This window comes from Zootoca vivipara, chromosome 16 (genome assembly GCF_965207765.1).
Source record: "Zootoca vivipara chromosome 16, rZooViv2.hap1.1, whole genome shotgun sequence".
NCBI lineage: Eukaryota > Metazoa > Chordata > Lepidosauria > Squamata > Lacertidae > Zootoca > Zootoca vivipara.
In genome coordinates this window covers 25,251,870-25,267,895 of record NC_142599.1, presented here as the reverse complement: position 1 = coordinate 25,267,895, position 16,026 = coordinate 25,251,870, and the positions used below count along the sequence as shown (strand labels likewise).

Here is a 16,026-nt window from a genome sequence, read left to right as displayed (position 1 = left end):
GTTATCCTAGGCTGCCACATAGAGTCATCTGATGGGATTGCAGGGCTGTCGTTAACAACCTCAAGCAGTTTCCTAATTGCTGTGTCTCTATGCCTCATTCTTCTCCATCCATGCTCAAACTTTGTTGACTTCTAGATCGGTACAAGGAGTATCAGTGGATTGGCCTGAATGACCGGACAATTGAAGGCGACTTCCAGTGGTCAGAGGGGAGTCCTCTGGTGAGTGATGCTTGCAAAAAAGAATTAAAGGTAAAGGTAAAGGGACCCCTGACCATTAGGTCCAGTCATGACCGACTCTGGGGTTGTGGCGCTCATCTCGCATTATTGGCCGGGGGAGCCGGCGTACAGCTTCCAGGTCATGTGGCCATCTGGCGAACCAGAGCAGAACACGGAAACGCCGTTTACCTTCCCGCTGTAGTGGTACCTATTTATCTACTTGCACTTGGACGTGCTTTTGAACTGCTAGGTGGGCAGGAGCTGGGACTGAGCAACAGAAGCTCACCCCGTTGCGGGGATTCGAACCGCCAACCTTCTGATTGGCAAGCTCTAGGCTCTGTGGTTTAACCCACAGCACCACCCACGTCCCGTTAAAAATAAATAAATGCATTCTTTAAAATAAATAAACAAAAACAAAGGCTTCTGTTACATGCAGATCAGTGCCTAATTATTCTGAGAAAGGTGGATTGTAGGAACAGCATAGGAAATTGCCTTAGAGCTGGTCTAAATTGCCTGGTCTGTAACAAGAACACTGTTCACGCTTGCTGTCATTTAGTGACACTCTCTCTCTCTCTCTCTCTCTCTCTCTCTCTCTCTCTCTCTCTCTCTCTCTTCTTTCTCTCTTGGGTAGCTCTATGAGAACTGGCATCCTGGGCAGCCCGACAGCTATTTCCTGTCTGGAGAGAACTGTGTTGTGATTGTTTGGCATGACGAAGGGAAGTGGAGTGACGTGCCTTGTAACTACCACCTGTCCTATACCTGCAAAATGGGGCTGGGTAAGCCTTGAGCTCTGGGCCTTCCCAACTGTGGCTCTAAGTCCAAGACCAAAGGCCCACTGAGACTTGTGACGTTTGTCATTCATGTTTTTGAACTTCAAAAGGGGGAAACAGTATATACATTGTTGTAGATGGTCTCCAACAGGTAGCAGTTTTCAAAATGTTATCATCTGACCTGCAGGGGGCAGAAATAAGTGCCGGCTGTGTTGCACAAGCAATGATCTGCATTATGCAGCTTGCAAAGACGGCTGCCATTTTTGATCAGGTATCATGATTGCAATTAAGTTTGCAAAAGAAAATAGCACACATGCAGTGCTCAGAGCTGTGTTGGGGAAAAAAGGCACTTCTGCTTTTGTGGGTAGGTATCCTAAATATGTGGTGCCAGTTTGTGTGAAGGTGGAAATATCTCAGAAATAGGCAGTATTAGTTCTTTTAAAACCAGGTTGAAATATTCCTCCTTCTGACATATTCTAAATATAAGTGCATAAGTAACTCACTTTTGGATGTGATAATATTTGACAATAACTTTGACAAAAGCATTTTGGACATGCTGATGGAGGTTAAGGCCATCAGTGTCTATTAGTCATAATGCTTAAATTGAACCTCCCTGTTCAGAGGCTGCATAACTGAGTGCAAACAGGTAGGGGATGACTACCACCACTGTGGAAACCTTTTGAAAGTGATAAAAGAAAAGAACCAACACCTTGCCTCATGGGCAGGTCAGCCCTGCCAGGCACTAATGAAAAAGGGTGTGTAGCTGTGACATTAATTGCAAGCTGAACCCAAACTTTGAACAAGTCCAGGCTCAGTTTTTTATTAGCCTGGAAGTTCTGAACTGGGGAAGTTTGTCTTCGAAACTCCCTCATTTTGAGTGATTCTAATGTTTGCCAACCTATTGGGACAGCACATGCTATTGTGTCCCAGGCACCAGAAAAATTGGTGGCAGTGGCATGAAAGGCAAGCTAAATCCGAGTTTCTTTTTTATTTTATTTGTAGGATTTCCAAATTTACAATTAATCTGACATTTTCCAATTTGCATTCACACAGTACTTGACCCCCCCCCACCCTTCTATGGTTTCCTCTGATTATCTATTACTGCTGCATATTATAATTAATCTATACCTTCTTTCCTCCACCTTATTCTCAGTACAGCTTTTATTGCTTTACTTACTCCAAACCTGCTAGTGTTTTAACGTGTTTACAATAGTTTTTTTTAAAGTAGTCTACAAACATTTTCCAATCCTCCTTGAAGGCTTTCATCTTGCCATCTAATCTGAATCTGACTTTCTAACCAGGCTCAGCTTGCAATTAGCCTGAAAGGTCCCAATTGGAGACGTTCATACCCCAAACTCTCTAATTTTGAGCGTATCATTTGTTCTAACCTTTGCTAATTTGCTGGGGCAGCACGTGATTGAGAATATACTAGTAGATGTTGACCCTGTTCACCTTCGCTCCAGTGTTTTGCAGCCAACCCCCAGAGGTGGCAGATGCCCAAATATTTGGCAAACCAAAGCAGCGTTACGAAATCAACTCTGTCATCCGGTACTGGTGCCAAGAAGGGTTCACCCAGCGCCATTCCCCTGTCATCAGGTGCCAGGAGAACGGCAAATGGGAACAGCCGACATTCACCTGCATCCCAAGTGAGTCTTTACATGGAGATGGCTAGATCTCTATCTGCTTTGGTCTGTTTTGTGTTGTGGGAGGGGTTTAGGATGGTGGAAGAGATTGAGCTAGGAACTCTGTTGCAGGGGTCCCTGGCAGCTGGGCCAGTTACCTTATTCTCTGTGAAACTGGGGCAGCTTTATAGGGAGAGGGAACAGCCAGCCCAGCATCTGCTGCTCTATAGCGCCTCCACTGCAGGTGGCCAGAAGAGATACTGTAGTCTTCAGCCTAGCAGAATCCAACAGTCTGGGAGAAGCAATCAGCCCCTTTGCAATCATTCATAAGCACTGTGTGATTTATGCTTCCACATCCCACTTTTTCCCAGGGATTGATCAACCCCAGGAATGAAGATTTACCTGTGACTGTCCACCATCCCAGATTCATCCCAGATTCATGATCAAGTCAGGACTGATTTTGCATAAATCAGCATGAAAAACCAACAAGGAACAACAATGGTGCCTTCCGTTTCCCTTATTCTTTTTATTATTATTGTTGTTATTATATGAGTGTATATATAAAGAAATTCTAATAACTAAATATTTCCTTTTAAAGACACCCTCTTTCTCAGCGACAATATAAAATATAACTTTTTACTTTGTGCAATGAGCATTTTTTCTCTCTGTCTCTCTCTGCCAAAACTGAACTAGCATGACTGTCTCTCTCATAATGAGGTTCTATATACCAAGCTTTGTCATGCAATTCCTGGCTTCTCCAGGTAGGGCTAGGAAAGACTCTTGCCTGAAACCCTGGAGACCACTGCCCCATCCACACCTCAGCTTGATGTGGAATATGTGCCCCTTCCATGTGCCCATTCCTCATCTGCGGAATCTTCACCGGAAGCAGCTGTTTTCTCCAGGTTTCTCCCTGCTAAATCCAGAATTTCCCTGTTCTTGGGAAATCCTGTTTCCTCCTAACTAACATATAGTTAGGGGTGAAATATTAGCCAGTCATTCTGGAATATTAACCAGTCATCTGTCACAAAGCAAAGACTGGCCCAAACTAGCTGAATGACTGTATCCAAACAAAAGTATCAGCATGTGGGCTGTCCTTGCTAAGAACTAGTGTAGGGTGGGGTGGGTGGAAAGAAGGATGTAATAACATAAGAAGAGCCTGCTGGATCAGGCCATTGGCCCATCTAGTCCAGCAGCCTGTTCTCAACAGGCCAACCAGATGCCCCAATGGGAAACCCATAAGCAGGAGCTACTGTAAGTACAAGAGCCCTCTCCCCTCCGGTGGTTGCCAGCAACTGGTATTTGAAAGCATTGCTGCCTCTGGCCATGGAGGCAGAGCATAGCCATCGTGGCTAGCAGCCATGGATACCCCTCTCATCCATAAATATGTCTTACACGCTTTTAAGGCCATCAGTACTTCCTGTGAGAGCAAGTTCCATAGATTAATAATGTGCTGCGTGAAGAAATCATTTATCTTTCCCAAATCTTCCAACTTTCAGCTTCACTGGATAGCCACATGTTCTAGTGTTACGAGAGAGAGAAACTTTTCTATGTTCCCCTTTTCCATGCTGTGCATAATTTTATAAATTTCTATCATGTCACCTCTTACAGTACTTGCCTTTTCTCTAAACTAAAAAGTCCCAGATGTTGCAACCTTTCTTCATAGAAGTTGCCCTTTTCTGAACCTTCTGAAGAAGGTTGGGCGTCTGTCATGGAGAATGAAAGATGGAAGAAAGAACTGACAATCTCCTGGTGGTGCAGACTACAATTGCATTAAGCAAGCTGTTTCTTTCCACCACGCTGCGGGGGTGGGAATAGCTAGCTTTCTATAAACTTTTCTGATGTGCAATGGGATTCAATGGCTCTCTATTCCTGAAGAAAGATTCCATTAACCACAGCCACAACACTCTTCACTTCTTCCTCAGCATGTTTATTTAGAAGTAAATCCCAAGTTTGAGGGTACAAAGCACTCTGCACATGCACAATGAAACTGAATATTTTATGTATTTACATTTACTTATTAAAATGTCCCTTTGCGTCCATGTGCAAGAAAGCACATATCACTAAGTGTGATTAGCCAGAATGGAACACTCTGGACCAGTCTTCATCAACCTAGTGTCCTCCAGATGTTGTTGGGCTACAAATTCCATCCATACCTGCCAAGTTCTGGCCTGAGAAATAAGGGACTGGACCGGAAGTAGCAAACCGGAAGTAGCGCTGCCGCCATTTTGGAACTGGGCGGAGCATGCTCAGAAGTGACTTTTGATGCTGCTCTGCCCTGTTCCAAAATGGCTGCCGCACCAGAAGTCACACTGGAGCCATTTTGGAACTGGGCAAAGCAGCATCAAAAGTTGCTTCTGAGCATGCTCAGCTCAGTTCCAAAATGGCCACCGCGCCAGAATAAATCAGGAAAAAACAAAAAAAAACAGTTTTTTCGGCTGGGGACAGCCGGAAAAACGAGGGTTTCCCGGGGAATACTGGAGACTTGGCAGCTATGCTTCCATCATCTCCAGTCAGCACATTGTAATCCAGTTTGGAGGGTACCAGATTGGCAAATGTTACTCTAAGCCATCTTCTAGGCATAATATGACAGTTAAGAGCCTCCTTACATTGTGTTATTTTGAGATTGACCTATACCCTTCCTCCAACAGCCAGATACCTTTGAGAAGCCTAAAAGCAGAACACAAAAACAACATCTCTCTGTTGTTTCTGTCTTAGCACCTGCTATTCAGAAGTGCATAATGCCTCTGAATATGGAAGGCCAATTGGCTACTGCAGCTAACAAGCAGGACCTGCAACAGAAACTTGCAACATGGCGTGTTCCTGTTCCAGGTTCCAGCCAGCCAGCTTTTTTCTAGGATACTCCATTCCATCCCCCAGCATCCCAACCCAATTTTCCATTCCTCCTTTATGTACACACAACAGGCAGTCAACATGTCATGCCTATTGAGCATGCTCAGTCTCCATTTGGCTGTTTGGGGGAGGGGATTCCTCCCTCCTTTAGGTTATACAATTTGCCTAAGCAAGAGTTTTTTTTTTAAAAAAGGATGTATGTTTGTCAAACTTTTTAATCTTTGGTGTGGAACACTAAAAAAGTGGTCTCTGGATGGGGAGGTGTGGCTGAGGTTTCATGCTGATTGGAAAATGTGAGCATCCAGCATTTGCCATAGACTCACACTTCTTATCCACACGTATTTCCTCAGCTCTTTCCAGGCACTGTCTGCTCTTCAAAGCACTGTGTCTGAGCACCCTTTTTTCTCCGGAGCTTTCCCTGCAAACACCCACTCTTTAAAGCTGAATCAGAGCAAATGGCGAACCGCAGACATTGTTGTTTGCTCCAGTTGAGCACAAAAGAGCAGTTTTTGCATGGAAAGCTCTAGAGGGGAAAAAAGAGCCCTTAGACACAGAGCTTTAACACATGGACCTGTGCCTGGAAAGAGCATGGCTTCCTCCAAAGAATTCTAGATGGGCCCAAGTGTAAGTAGGTGGCTGAGGTGGGCAGGATACCTTTCTTCAAAACTGAAAAACTGGAGGTTGTACCAAGTCAGGAAGAATAAAAATCAAGATACCAGGTTTATATTTTTTTAAAAGAATACTTAATAAGGTAGTGAAGCAATGGGTTTGCAAGCAAATGTCCATATTAACAGGACATTTGTTGTAACGTTAGTGCCTGTTTTAGGAGGTATTCACTTTATTACTAAAAGCAATCAAGTATTTCATTAATTGGGGCAAGATAATGGGATCTGGCACACTGAGAACAAACTAGTTCTGAGTGTGCCTGTAAACAGGCACAGAGAGAGAGACATAGACCTCCAAGTGTCAGTGGTGGGTGGGAGATCTCTCTCCAAACCTAGGAAAAATGTAGGGGTTGTACAAATTCAAGACGAAAAACTCAGGACAAGGCTCCAAAAATACCTACACTTGCATACACAAAGACAGTTTGTGTGATTCCAAAGCCTGTGACCTATGAACTCCATCCTTAGATTAAGATAGGGATCACGGAAAAGTCATGGTGAGGAAAAGCCCCTGTGGGATGTCATACCAACACCCTCCAAGGGTGTCCTTGGGGAAAGAGATCTTTTGCAAAAGGGTTGTATGTATGTCATTTTGTGTGGTCCTCTTTGGGCCTAGCTGGTATCTAAATTTCTCTCTCTCTCTCATCCTCTCTACTTCACTGAGAAGCAATAGACTCCATATTTCTTTCGTAACTTGCTGGGAAATCCAAAGCTGTGGACGCTGGGATTTGTGAGTCCCCCACAGTGGGCACGGGGAATGTTGATCGGAAAGCGCACACTGCCGTCATCAAGCCAGCCTCCGTCACAGCGGTCCAGCTGGGAGAATTTCCACGCAGCGTACAGCTGCCCGACCTTGGCGATGGCAGCCCTGTCATTGCGGCAGGCTTGAGTGGCTTCCTTGAAATTCATGTGGCCCCGGATGAAATAGACCCGGCCTGGGCAGAGGAGCAGAGGGGAAAGAAGCAGAAGCAGGAAATGATGTTGAGGGAGTTAGAGTCAATGCACAAAGGATTTACCTATGACCCAGCTGGACTACTGTAATATGTTCAATATGGGACTGCCCTTGAAAAGTGTTCAAAAGCTTCAGCTAGTCCAAAATGCTGCAGCCAGACTGCTAACTGGAGCCACAGGGAATATGTTACTCCCTTGCTAAAACAACTTCACTGGCTACCAGTCCATTTCTGGGCACAAAGTGCTGGTTATGACTTATATAGCCCTAAATGGCTTAACCCAAGCCACCTTAAAGTTAATATCTCCCTATACAAATCTGCCTTGGTGCCAAGATCCTTGGGTGAGCACCTTCTATCTGTCCCATAAACATGATTTGTGATGACCGGAGAGAGCGCCTTTTCTGTGGCTGCTCCCAGATTGTGGGATTCCCTCCCAAGAGAGGCTAGACTGGCTCCCTCTTTGAATTAGCTTCTGCCCGCACGCTGAGACCTTCCTGTTCAGACAGGACTTTGGAAACTAAGGGACAGACAAAGCTGATCACTGGCCGCCATCAGAGCAAACTGTGTTTTAATTGCTGGTTTGAAATGCGCCTTGAATCCAGTTTGAGAAAGGTCAATAGAAATGCATTAAATAAATAATATAGGAGAATTGCACAGCTGTCACAGCTGCAGAGGGAAAGGGTGGCCTTGTGGAAACTGCCAGGGTATGAAAAGACTGTAGCAGGGAGTAGGGCAGAAAGACTCTAAGCCCCAGAATTCCTTCCTGCTCAGCATTAAAACCTGAGGAACTGGAACAATGTTTTAACAGGTATCCTACACATTGTTGCCCACACCCCAATCTCCAGGCAGTGAGAGACTCCAGGGACGTCTGTGTTTTCCCAGAGTTTGGTTTCCTTGGAATGAAGGCCGATGGAGACTATGGAAATTTTAGGATATATGGTTTTATTTACACATATATGCAACCTGAGCATAGGATGGAGGGGCGCACAGCAATAACCATAGCTGCCAAGTTTTCCCTTTTCTCGCGAGGAAGCCTATTCAGCATAAGGGAAAATCCCTTAAAAAAAGGGATAACTTGGCAGCTATGGCAATAACACTCCAACAGATCTTGCTTCCCCATTAGTTTTCCAGGGATATATCGCAGCCACAGCTTTGGAATCCAGCACAAAAGCAAGACAAGCCTCCTAGGATGATGTAGCATCCACCTGGGAATGCGCACTCATTTGTCTATATGGCAACCTCCTTGGGCATGTAAATGGTGGTACTTAACTAGCCAGCCAAGGCCACTAAAAGGGGATGGTCTGATTGGTTCAGCAGGTGTCTCTCATAGATTCTGACCCCACACACACTGGATCACAGGTTTGGAAAGGACCAACAAGAATCAACAGATCATTTTTAAAGAATGAAGGTGGTGGAATAGAAGCCACTTTGATAGGGGGAGGAAATATCTCATCAAAATTGTTTTGGCATAGTGCTACTTTAGAGAAGTCACTCATGATTTCAAAATTTAAAAAAGACTAGAAAAATAAAACAGAAAAATATATGGCCTTTTCATGCCATGAAATTGAATTTTTTTTATTGGTGGAGGATAATGGACTTTTTTAAAGAATAGAATAGTTGAGAGATAATGATAAAATGTGTTAGAATGATTTAAGATACAAAATGAAAACTGCTTAATTGAGATTTTAAAATGGACCCAGTGGGGGGGGGGAATTGAGGAAGTCAACAATGTTAAGTAAAAAATGTAAGAATTGTTATGATTTTGTTTTCATGCTTTATTTTTATTTTATGTTTTTTGTGATTTTATTTTTGTGAATATTGGAAAATGAATAAAAATTATTGGGGTGGGGTGGAGAAATTGAATTTTTTCATTCACGACTTATGAGATTGACTATATGGGGTAGGAATGGGGGTGAGGGAGAGCTTAAAGGTATGTTACAAGTCTGTGTCAAGCCCAAACAAATTATGTTTGGGCGCTTGGTTTGGGAAAGTTTACGAAACCTAGGGCTGCTAGCTTCACAACACTCTTACAAGGCAGAATGCCACTTTTTACTGAAAGGTGAAAGGATGGAGGAGAGAACAAACTGCTTGTCTAGAGATGCAGACAGAGTCCAGGAAACAACTGCTGAGAACCATTAATCTGAGCTACATAAATAAGTTTATTTCTAACAGTGGGGACTAGAAATTTGCTTGGTATATGAATCACGCCAAGTCTCTGGCTTCGTCTGCACCCACATACCTTTCACAGCTGAACTGAAACAGAAGGCATCAAACCGATCTTTCAACTTGTCCCGGGCGCCATAACTTCGAACCCCTGGGAGAAGAAGACGCCCGCCACAGGGCTCGCGGGAGTTAATGATGGGGTAATGGACTGTTCCTTCCATGACCCATCCTGCGTTGCACCAGTCCAGCCCTTCTGTCCAAGCTAAGTGAAGAGGAAGTAACAAATGCAATACAACGAGTTAACTGAGCACCAGTTGCTTCCTCTGATCCATTCCCGGCGCCTTGAAGCAACATCCATCAACCAGTCAGGAGATGCTTGTTCTCACCATCTCTATCTTTGCCAGAGAACAAGCTTCATGAGGTTGTTTCTAGAAGCGCAAGGTGGAGGATAACAAAAACAAGCAATCGGTCAAGAAACAAAGGAGGGCATTACAGGGTTTCCCTTTTCCTTTCGGAAGAAGAAATACGGTAGTCATGAGTGTTTCTTATTCCAAAAAAAGACACAGTTTGGCTGCAATGCAAACAAAGGCTTTGTCTATTTTTAGATGGTTTCAGGGCAGTCATACACAATCCCACATTCAGTACTGCTGCCTTGTTTCCCATCAGTGCCGGTCTTGTAGCTTTCCTCCTGGAATCCTGTATTTTTTATGCCACAAATGTTTTTGGCGTTTGGTTTTTGTTCCTGTCCTGCTTTTGTTGCACTATCCTGCAAAATGGCAATAATGTAAAACTGGGGAAACGTCGGAGAAGAACAAATAAACCAAAAATGGTATGTGGATGGTCCAGTATAAATCAACCATGAATGCACTTATAGTACCAATGTTATGTCATAAAACTGCACCCACAAAACCCCCTGTCAATTTGGAGGGGCCCTTGGAACTTTCGGAGGAGCTATTTGTTTATTTGTTAAAATAGTTATATACGGTATTGCTATTCATTTATTTTTTAAAAAAATATTAAAGTGGTTTACAACAATTGTACATACAAACCACACAATAAAATGTACATAAAAATTAAAATCAGAAATGAACTTAACGACTGTGGGAAAATGTATTCTTAATTGCCTGCATAAAGTGGACGGAATAGAAAAGTTTTCAGCATGCGTTTAAAAGTTGAGACAGAAGGTGCCTGCTGAATTTCAATTGACAGTTTGTTCCACAGCAACCACAGCATCATAGTTGTTTGTTTATAGTTGATATACCAGCCTTCATTTTTAAAAAATCTCATATCCAAAATAACAAAACCGGGGGGGGGGGGAACGGACCACTGAAGAACAGCAGTGACAATGTCCACAGCAGCAAATGAACCCCACAACCCAACCAAAATAAAGCAAAGCAATAAAAACCATCCCTAGCAGATGAGTAAGAAAACATCAACAAAAATCGGGTTACCTCTATAAAGTTGTCCGTAGCTTGCCAGGCGGGAGTCCTGCTCTTGACAAGCCTTTTTGGCCTCAAAATAGTTGAATTTGTAGCGCCCTTGGCTGGTCTGGTAGGGGAAGACAATTCCTGGAGAAAAGGAGTAAGATAATTTTGGGAAGGAGGTGAGTAGGGGTGATGGGCCTCGGGTGACTTTTTTTAAAAAATAAGTATTTCATTATTAAATTTATTTGAAAGTACAAATTGAAAAGGCAGAGGGTGAGTGTCAACATAACAGGCTTAGGATTGCTCGGTAACTATACAGTACACAGTGATAATCTTAACATTGGCCCCACTTATACTATACATTTAAAGCACTATTCTGCAACTATAAACAGTGTACTTAATTCACTTATTTTATTAATTTATTGCATTTGTATCCCACCTTTTTCTCCAAGGAGCCCAAAGTGGCACCCATGGTTCTCTTCTTCCTCATTTACTCCCCACAAGAACCTGTGAGGTAGGCTGAGAGGCAGTAACTGGGCCCCAAGGTCACCCAGTGAGCTTCATTGCCAGCTAGTGGGGAATTTGAACCCTGATCTCTCCCAAGTCTTAGTCTGACACTCTAACCACTACACAACACTGGCTTATACTTGCACACTGGTTCCAACCTGTCTTGCAAGGCCTCCATATGTTACAAATTGTCCTGTGATCTTTGAAAGAGCAGTATATAAACTTAATAATAATAATAATAATAATAATAATAATAATAATAATAATAATAATGGTATGGCTTCTCATGCCCTCGGGAAAATGGCCACACCAGCCCCCTTACCATCTAACTGCAGGACCAGAGATATGCTCTCATCCTCCAGGCCGTTGATCAGCTGGCAGCGGTAGCGGCCCTCATCATCCAGCGCCACGTCAGAGATGGTCAGCGAGGCATCATAGCGGTGGCTGCGCCTCAGGCGGGCCCGGCTGCCCAGCGGGCCATAGGTTTTGTGGTGCACCCCATTGGTGATCAGGATGACAACCTCCATGTATTCGGCCGGCTCCACTTTGCTCCACCTGACCCTGTAGTTTTGGGGTAGCGTCCTCATGATGCAGGGCAGGGTGACGGTAGCTCCTCTCTGAGTGTGCACTAGCTTGGTCACTGGCTCCAGCAGGAATTGGAGGGGTGCTGGTGTAGCTGTGGGTGAGAAGGAAGGAAGGAAGGAAGGAAGGAAGGAAGGAAGGAAGGAAGGCCACTTCAGTATGGCCACACATCCACACCATACATTTAAAGCACTATGGCGCCACTTAAACAGGCATGGCTTCCCTCAAAGAATTCTGGGAGCTGTTGTTTCTTAAAGGTCCTGAGAGATGTTAGGGGACCCCCATTACCTCCACAGAGCTACAATTCCCAGAGTTCGCTGTGAAGCGAGATAGAAATTCTGCAAACCCCGTTTTCAGGAAAGCCACTGTCGCTACACAAGAGTGCACCCTGAAGACAAAGCGAGAAAGAAGCAGTTGTTAGCAGGAACCTAAGGGCTGAATGGTACAGTGGAAAATAACTCCAGAAAAGGTGCTTACAGCAAAACAAAAAGAAACAAAACAAAAACCCTTGGGTTGTGTTTTAAGGGACTGGGGTTGGAGGTGGTGGACTGGCAGAAGGTGTTAGTTACAGGTAGGTAGCCGTGTTGGTCTGAGTCGAAACAAAATAAAAAAATTCCTTCAGTAGCACCTTAAAGACCAACTAAGTTTTTATTTTGGTATGAGCTTTCGTGTGCATGCACACTTCAACAGAAGGTGGTTGTCTAGAGGATGAAACAGCTTTGATGTATTTTTCCTAAACACAGTGTGCCATAATGGAAACACATTACTGTACTGAATAAAGTCTGATAAACTGGGAATCTGGGGTGAGCCTCTGTATTGAACCCACAAAAGGAATTTTCTCCTTCAGAAGAGGGAATTGTATTTCTGTGATAGGAACAGTGGCCTCCTGACAACTCTCAGCACCCTTCACAAACCTCAGCTCCCTTAATTATTTGACCCTGATTTTATATATATATATAAAATATATTGCCAGGACAGTGTTTTAGTAAACTGTTGATAAAAGTGAGGTGTGTCACAGAATGGTGCCGACCATGGCAAGGGTTAAAACTGAATGTGTGCTGAGCTGTGATATATAGCTTTGGGTGTGGGGCAGATGAAGGGCTGAGAGGGCTTTTGGAGGCCCCAACAACCAGATGATCATCCACATAGGTAAAAACAGGCAACCTGACCTCATTGTGAGATGGGCATTGATTCAAAATCCACTTAAAATGATTTAGCATGACCAGCTTCTCAAAGTCTAAAAATTCCTTCAGTAGCACCTTAAAGACCAACTAAGTTTATATTTTGGTATGAGCTTTCGTGTGCATGCACACTTCTTCAGATACCTACCTGTAACTTGTTCTCAAAGTCTGATAGTCATTTATGCCTCCAATGCCCCTCTGCCACCCCCTTACTTCTCAGCACCCCCTAGTTAATCCCCCCAGGAGGCATTACCCACCAACTTTGGGAACCACTGTGCTCAGAGATCCAGTTCTTCTCCCGCTGTGGCTATGTGCGAAATCGGGCAGAGTCATCTCTGTGTGTTTGTATGTGTCTTACACACCTGGATTTCCAGTTGGCTTTTGGTAAATAGCGGGAATTTCCAGAAGAGAGGAGAGACATAAGGAAGCCAGGATCAGGATCTGGTGCATATTTCAATGGCAGAGGAGGGCCTTCCCTGAAAAATGAGTGACAATTGAGAAGGACCGCCCAGTCCTCTCTCACACACATACTCACAAATACACTTCCACTATGAGCAACATAACTGCCTGCTGGATCTGGCCAGTGGCCCATCTAGCTCAGAGTCCTGTTCTCACAGTGGCCAACCAAATGCTTGCGGGAAACCAGCAGGCAGGAGCCAAGCACAAAAGCACTACCCCCCCCACCCCACCCCATGGTTTCTAGCAACTGGTATTCAGAAGCATTACTGCCTTTGATTTAATAGGCAGAGCTTAGCCAACATGGCTAGCAGCCATTGACAGCCTTCCCCTCCAAGAATTTGTCTAATACTCAGCCATCCATGTTTGTGGAAATCACTCCCTCCTGTGGGAGGGAGTTCCACAGTTTAACTATGCACTGCAAGAGCAAAAACTTTCTTTTATCTGTCCTGAACCTTCCAACATTAGGATTCAATGGATAGTTTCCATTGGGTTCTAGTATTATGGGAAGGGGAGAAAAAATTTCCCCTCTCCACTTTCCCCATGCCAAGCATCATTTTATAAACTTCTATCATGTTGCCTCTGACTCGCCTTTTTTCTAAACAAAGCCCCAAACACTCTCCACGTAGGGGAGTTGTCCATGGGTGTTCCTTTTCTAGCATCCTGTTTCTAACAAGGGCAGCCAGAGAACCCCAAGGAAATTCATGAGCTTGAAAATTCTAGACCAACCTTCCTCAACTTTCCTCTTCCAGTTGTTATAGACTACAGATCCCATCAGCCCCAGCCAGCACAGCTGTTTTCACAGCAGCCAGCCAGATGCCCCAACAGAAAGCGCACAAACAGGACCTGAGAGCAACAATGCTCTCCTCACTTGTGGTTTCCACCAGTCTTTGATAGTGGAGGCAAAACATAGCCTTTGATAGCCTTATCCTCTATGAATTCATCTCATCCCCTTTTTAAAAGCTGTCAAGATCAATGACCACCACCATTACAACCGTTCATACACCACAAGTAGAGAACGGAGAGAATCAGAGAAGGAGCCACCACCCGTTACCATACCTCTCTAGAAAGACAGGTAAATCGTCCAGCCACTTTGACGAGATTGCAACGGAAGCTGTCAGGAGACGCCGAACCTGTAGCTTCTCATGAGAGTACAAAACCAATCCAGGGACACATCTCCATGGAGCGATGATGAGCTGTTGTTCCTCTTAATCCAGCCTCATGGTCAGCATCCCCCATCCCCACCACACAGATCATAGAGAAGAGTGGAAGTCCATCTCTGCCAATGTCACCAAGACAGGTTCTCTGGATGAGAAGCATTCCATCTCCCAGGAGGGACTCAGGTGACCACATCAATGCCAGTTGGGCCTCATGAAGACATCCTTATGATGGTGGTGGAGAGGCTGGCCAAGGAAGAGGATTGTGATTTCCCCTCATCCTTCCTCTGTATTCTTTCCTCCTCTCTTTCTTTCCTCTGGATATGAGGCCCCGTCAACAGTTTGCACATTTTTTTCCTGTTTTGTTCACCCCGCCCCAAGAATACATTAAAATGAAAGAAAGAAGAAACAAGATTATCATTGTTCTGCTCGGCAAACAGAACAACCCTCGCCAAACAAGCTTGCCTTTATTCCGGGGGAATTCAGACAAAATGTCAACACAGCCCTCATGCCGGCATCTGGCACCTTCCATGGGCCCACTCCTCAAGCTGACGATCTTAGTAAACAAGCCAATGTGCCTTTTGGGGGGTGGGGTGGGGAGGCTGAAGCTCCAGAGAGTTTCCCACAATGCACCACATCCTAAAGCTGTGTCCAAATTCCAAATTATTATTCTAGCCACTGAAGAGGCCAGTTCTCACAGAATGCCTCAGACTAGCTATGTTAGTCATTCTGGTGGGAATCCAATTGGTCATCCTGGAATAGATGTTCTAAGCCTTGGGAGCTTATGATTCCTAATTGCTTTGAGGTTTTTGGATATTAGTCAGCGGTTCTTCATTTTTGAACTCCGGCCATACAGACCGCCTACAGATGGCAACATTCAGTCACAGCCCATCCAGAGGCAGCTGATAGGGCTAAATTTGTGGGGTGGGGGTGGAAAATGTGACTTGCCTCTTCTCTGTATGTGGGACCCAGTTGCTAGGTAGGGAGCCCTGACTTCATTCCTAGAAGGTGTTGTAAACGAAATCTGCCCTTATTCCCTCATGGGGTATACAAGAGCCCTTATAGAGTCCTTTGTAGGTTCTCCATCGGTAGGAGAAAATAACAGAGGCCAACCAGAGAATATTGAGAAGCAAAGCAGCTAATAAGCCTGATCTTTATTGAACTGTTGCAACAGGGTGCTCCCTTCACAGGCAGGAGAGAGGAGGAGGACCCAGAACAAAGGTGTGCCTGCCCTTATATAGACATTTTAAATTGCCTGCCCTGGAGTCCAAGACCACCCCCAGAAACATCATACATAGATCACAGAAGGGGTGTGTAGCCCAAGACCACCCCCCAGATACATCACAGAAAAAAGGCGGTCTACAACAGAAATTTGAACGTTGTTGTTTTTCCGGTCCGCCAGGTTATCTAATAATGCCTTATCCGATTGCCTTTTCTGGTAGTCTGGCCATTCCTTTGAGATAGTAATCACTTACAGTGGTACCTCA

General features: G+C 44.5%; 2 protein-coding genes across 5 annotated transcripts in view; one reads left to right on the top strand and one right to left on the bottom strand.

The window, feature by feature from the left end:
* The window catches only part of BCAN (brevican), a 48,373-nt gene extending 45,122 nt beyond the window's left edge, over window positions 1-3,251 (top strand). For all 4 annotated transcript variants that reach the window (XM_035098774.3, XM_035098773.3, XM_088659086.1 and 1 more), the window contains exons 11-14: window positions 136-218; window positions 847-991; window positions 2,449-2,631; window positions 2,979-3,251. In XM_035098774.3, coding sequence (XP_034954665.3) covers window positions 136-218; window positions 847-991; window positions 2,449-2,631; window positions 2,979-3,001 — 434 coding nt within the window. In that variant the 3' untranslated portion in view covers window positions 3,002-3,251. The remainder of the gene's footprint in view (window positions 1-135; window positions 219-846; window positions 992-2,448; window positions 2,632-2,978) is intronic.
* A 1,262-nt stretch (window positions 3,252-4,513) lies between these two features.
* On the bottom strand, window positions 4,514-15,187 carry HAPLN2 (hyaluronan and proteoglycan link protein 2). The gene is made up of 6 exons (XM_035098776.3): window positions 14,442-15,187; window positions 13,289-13,402; window positions 11,486-11,839; window positions 10,684-10,800; window positions 9,309-9,494; window positions 4,514-7,054 (listed from the first exon to the last, which is right to left on the bottom strand). Exons 2-6 carry the CDS (start codon window positions 13,374-13,376, stop codon window positions 6,771-6,773), a joined length of 1,029 nt encoding a protein of 342 aa, XP_034954667.3. The 5' UTR covers window positions 13,377-13,402; window positions 14,442-15,187; the 3' UTR covers window positions 4,514-6,770.
* Between the last annotated feature and the right edge of the window lie 839 nt (window positions 15,188-16,026).

Bases quoted from the DNA above. Each gene is read 5' to 3' on its own strand.
- HAPLN2 (XM_035098776.3), bottom strand. From the start codon at position 13,376: ATGCACCAGATCCTGATCCTGGCTTCCTTATGTCTCTCCTCTCTTCTG. The intron at 11,840-13,288 runs GTGTGTAAGACA...TCTCACCCACAG, and splicing joins AAAGCCAACTGGAAATCCAG to CTACACCAGCACCCCTCCAA. The intron at 9,495-10,683 runs GTAACCCGATTT...CTCTTCACTTAG, and splicing joins CTACGGACAACTTTATAGAG to CTTGGACAGAAGGGCTGGAC.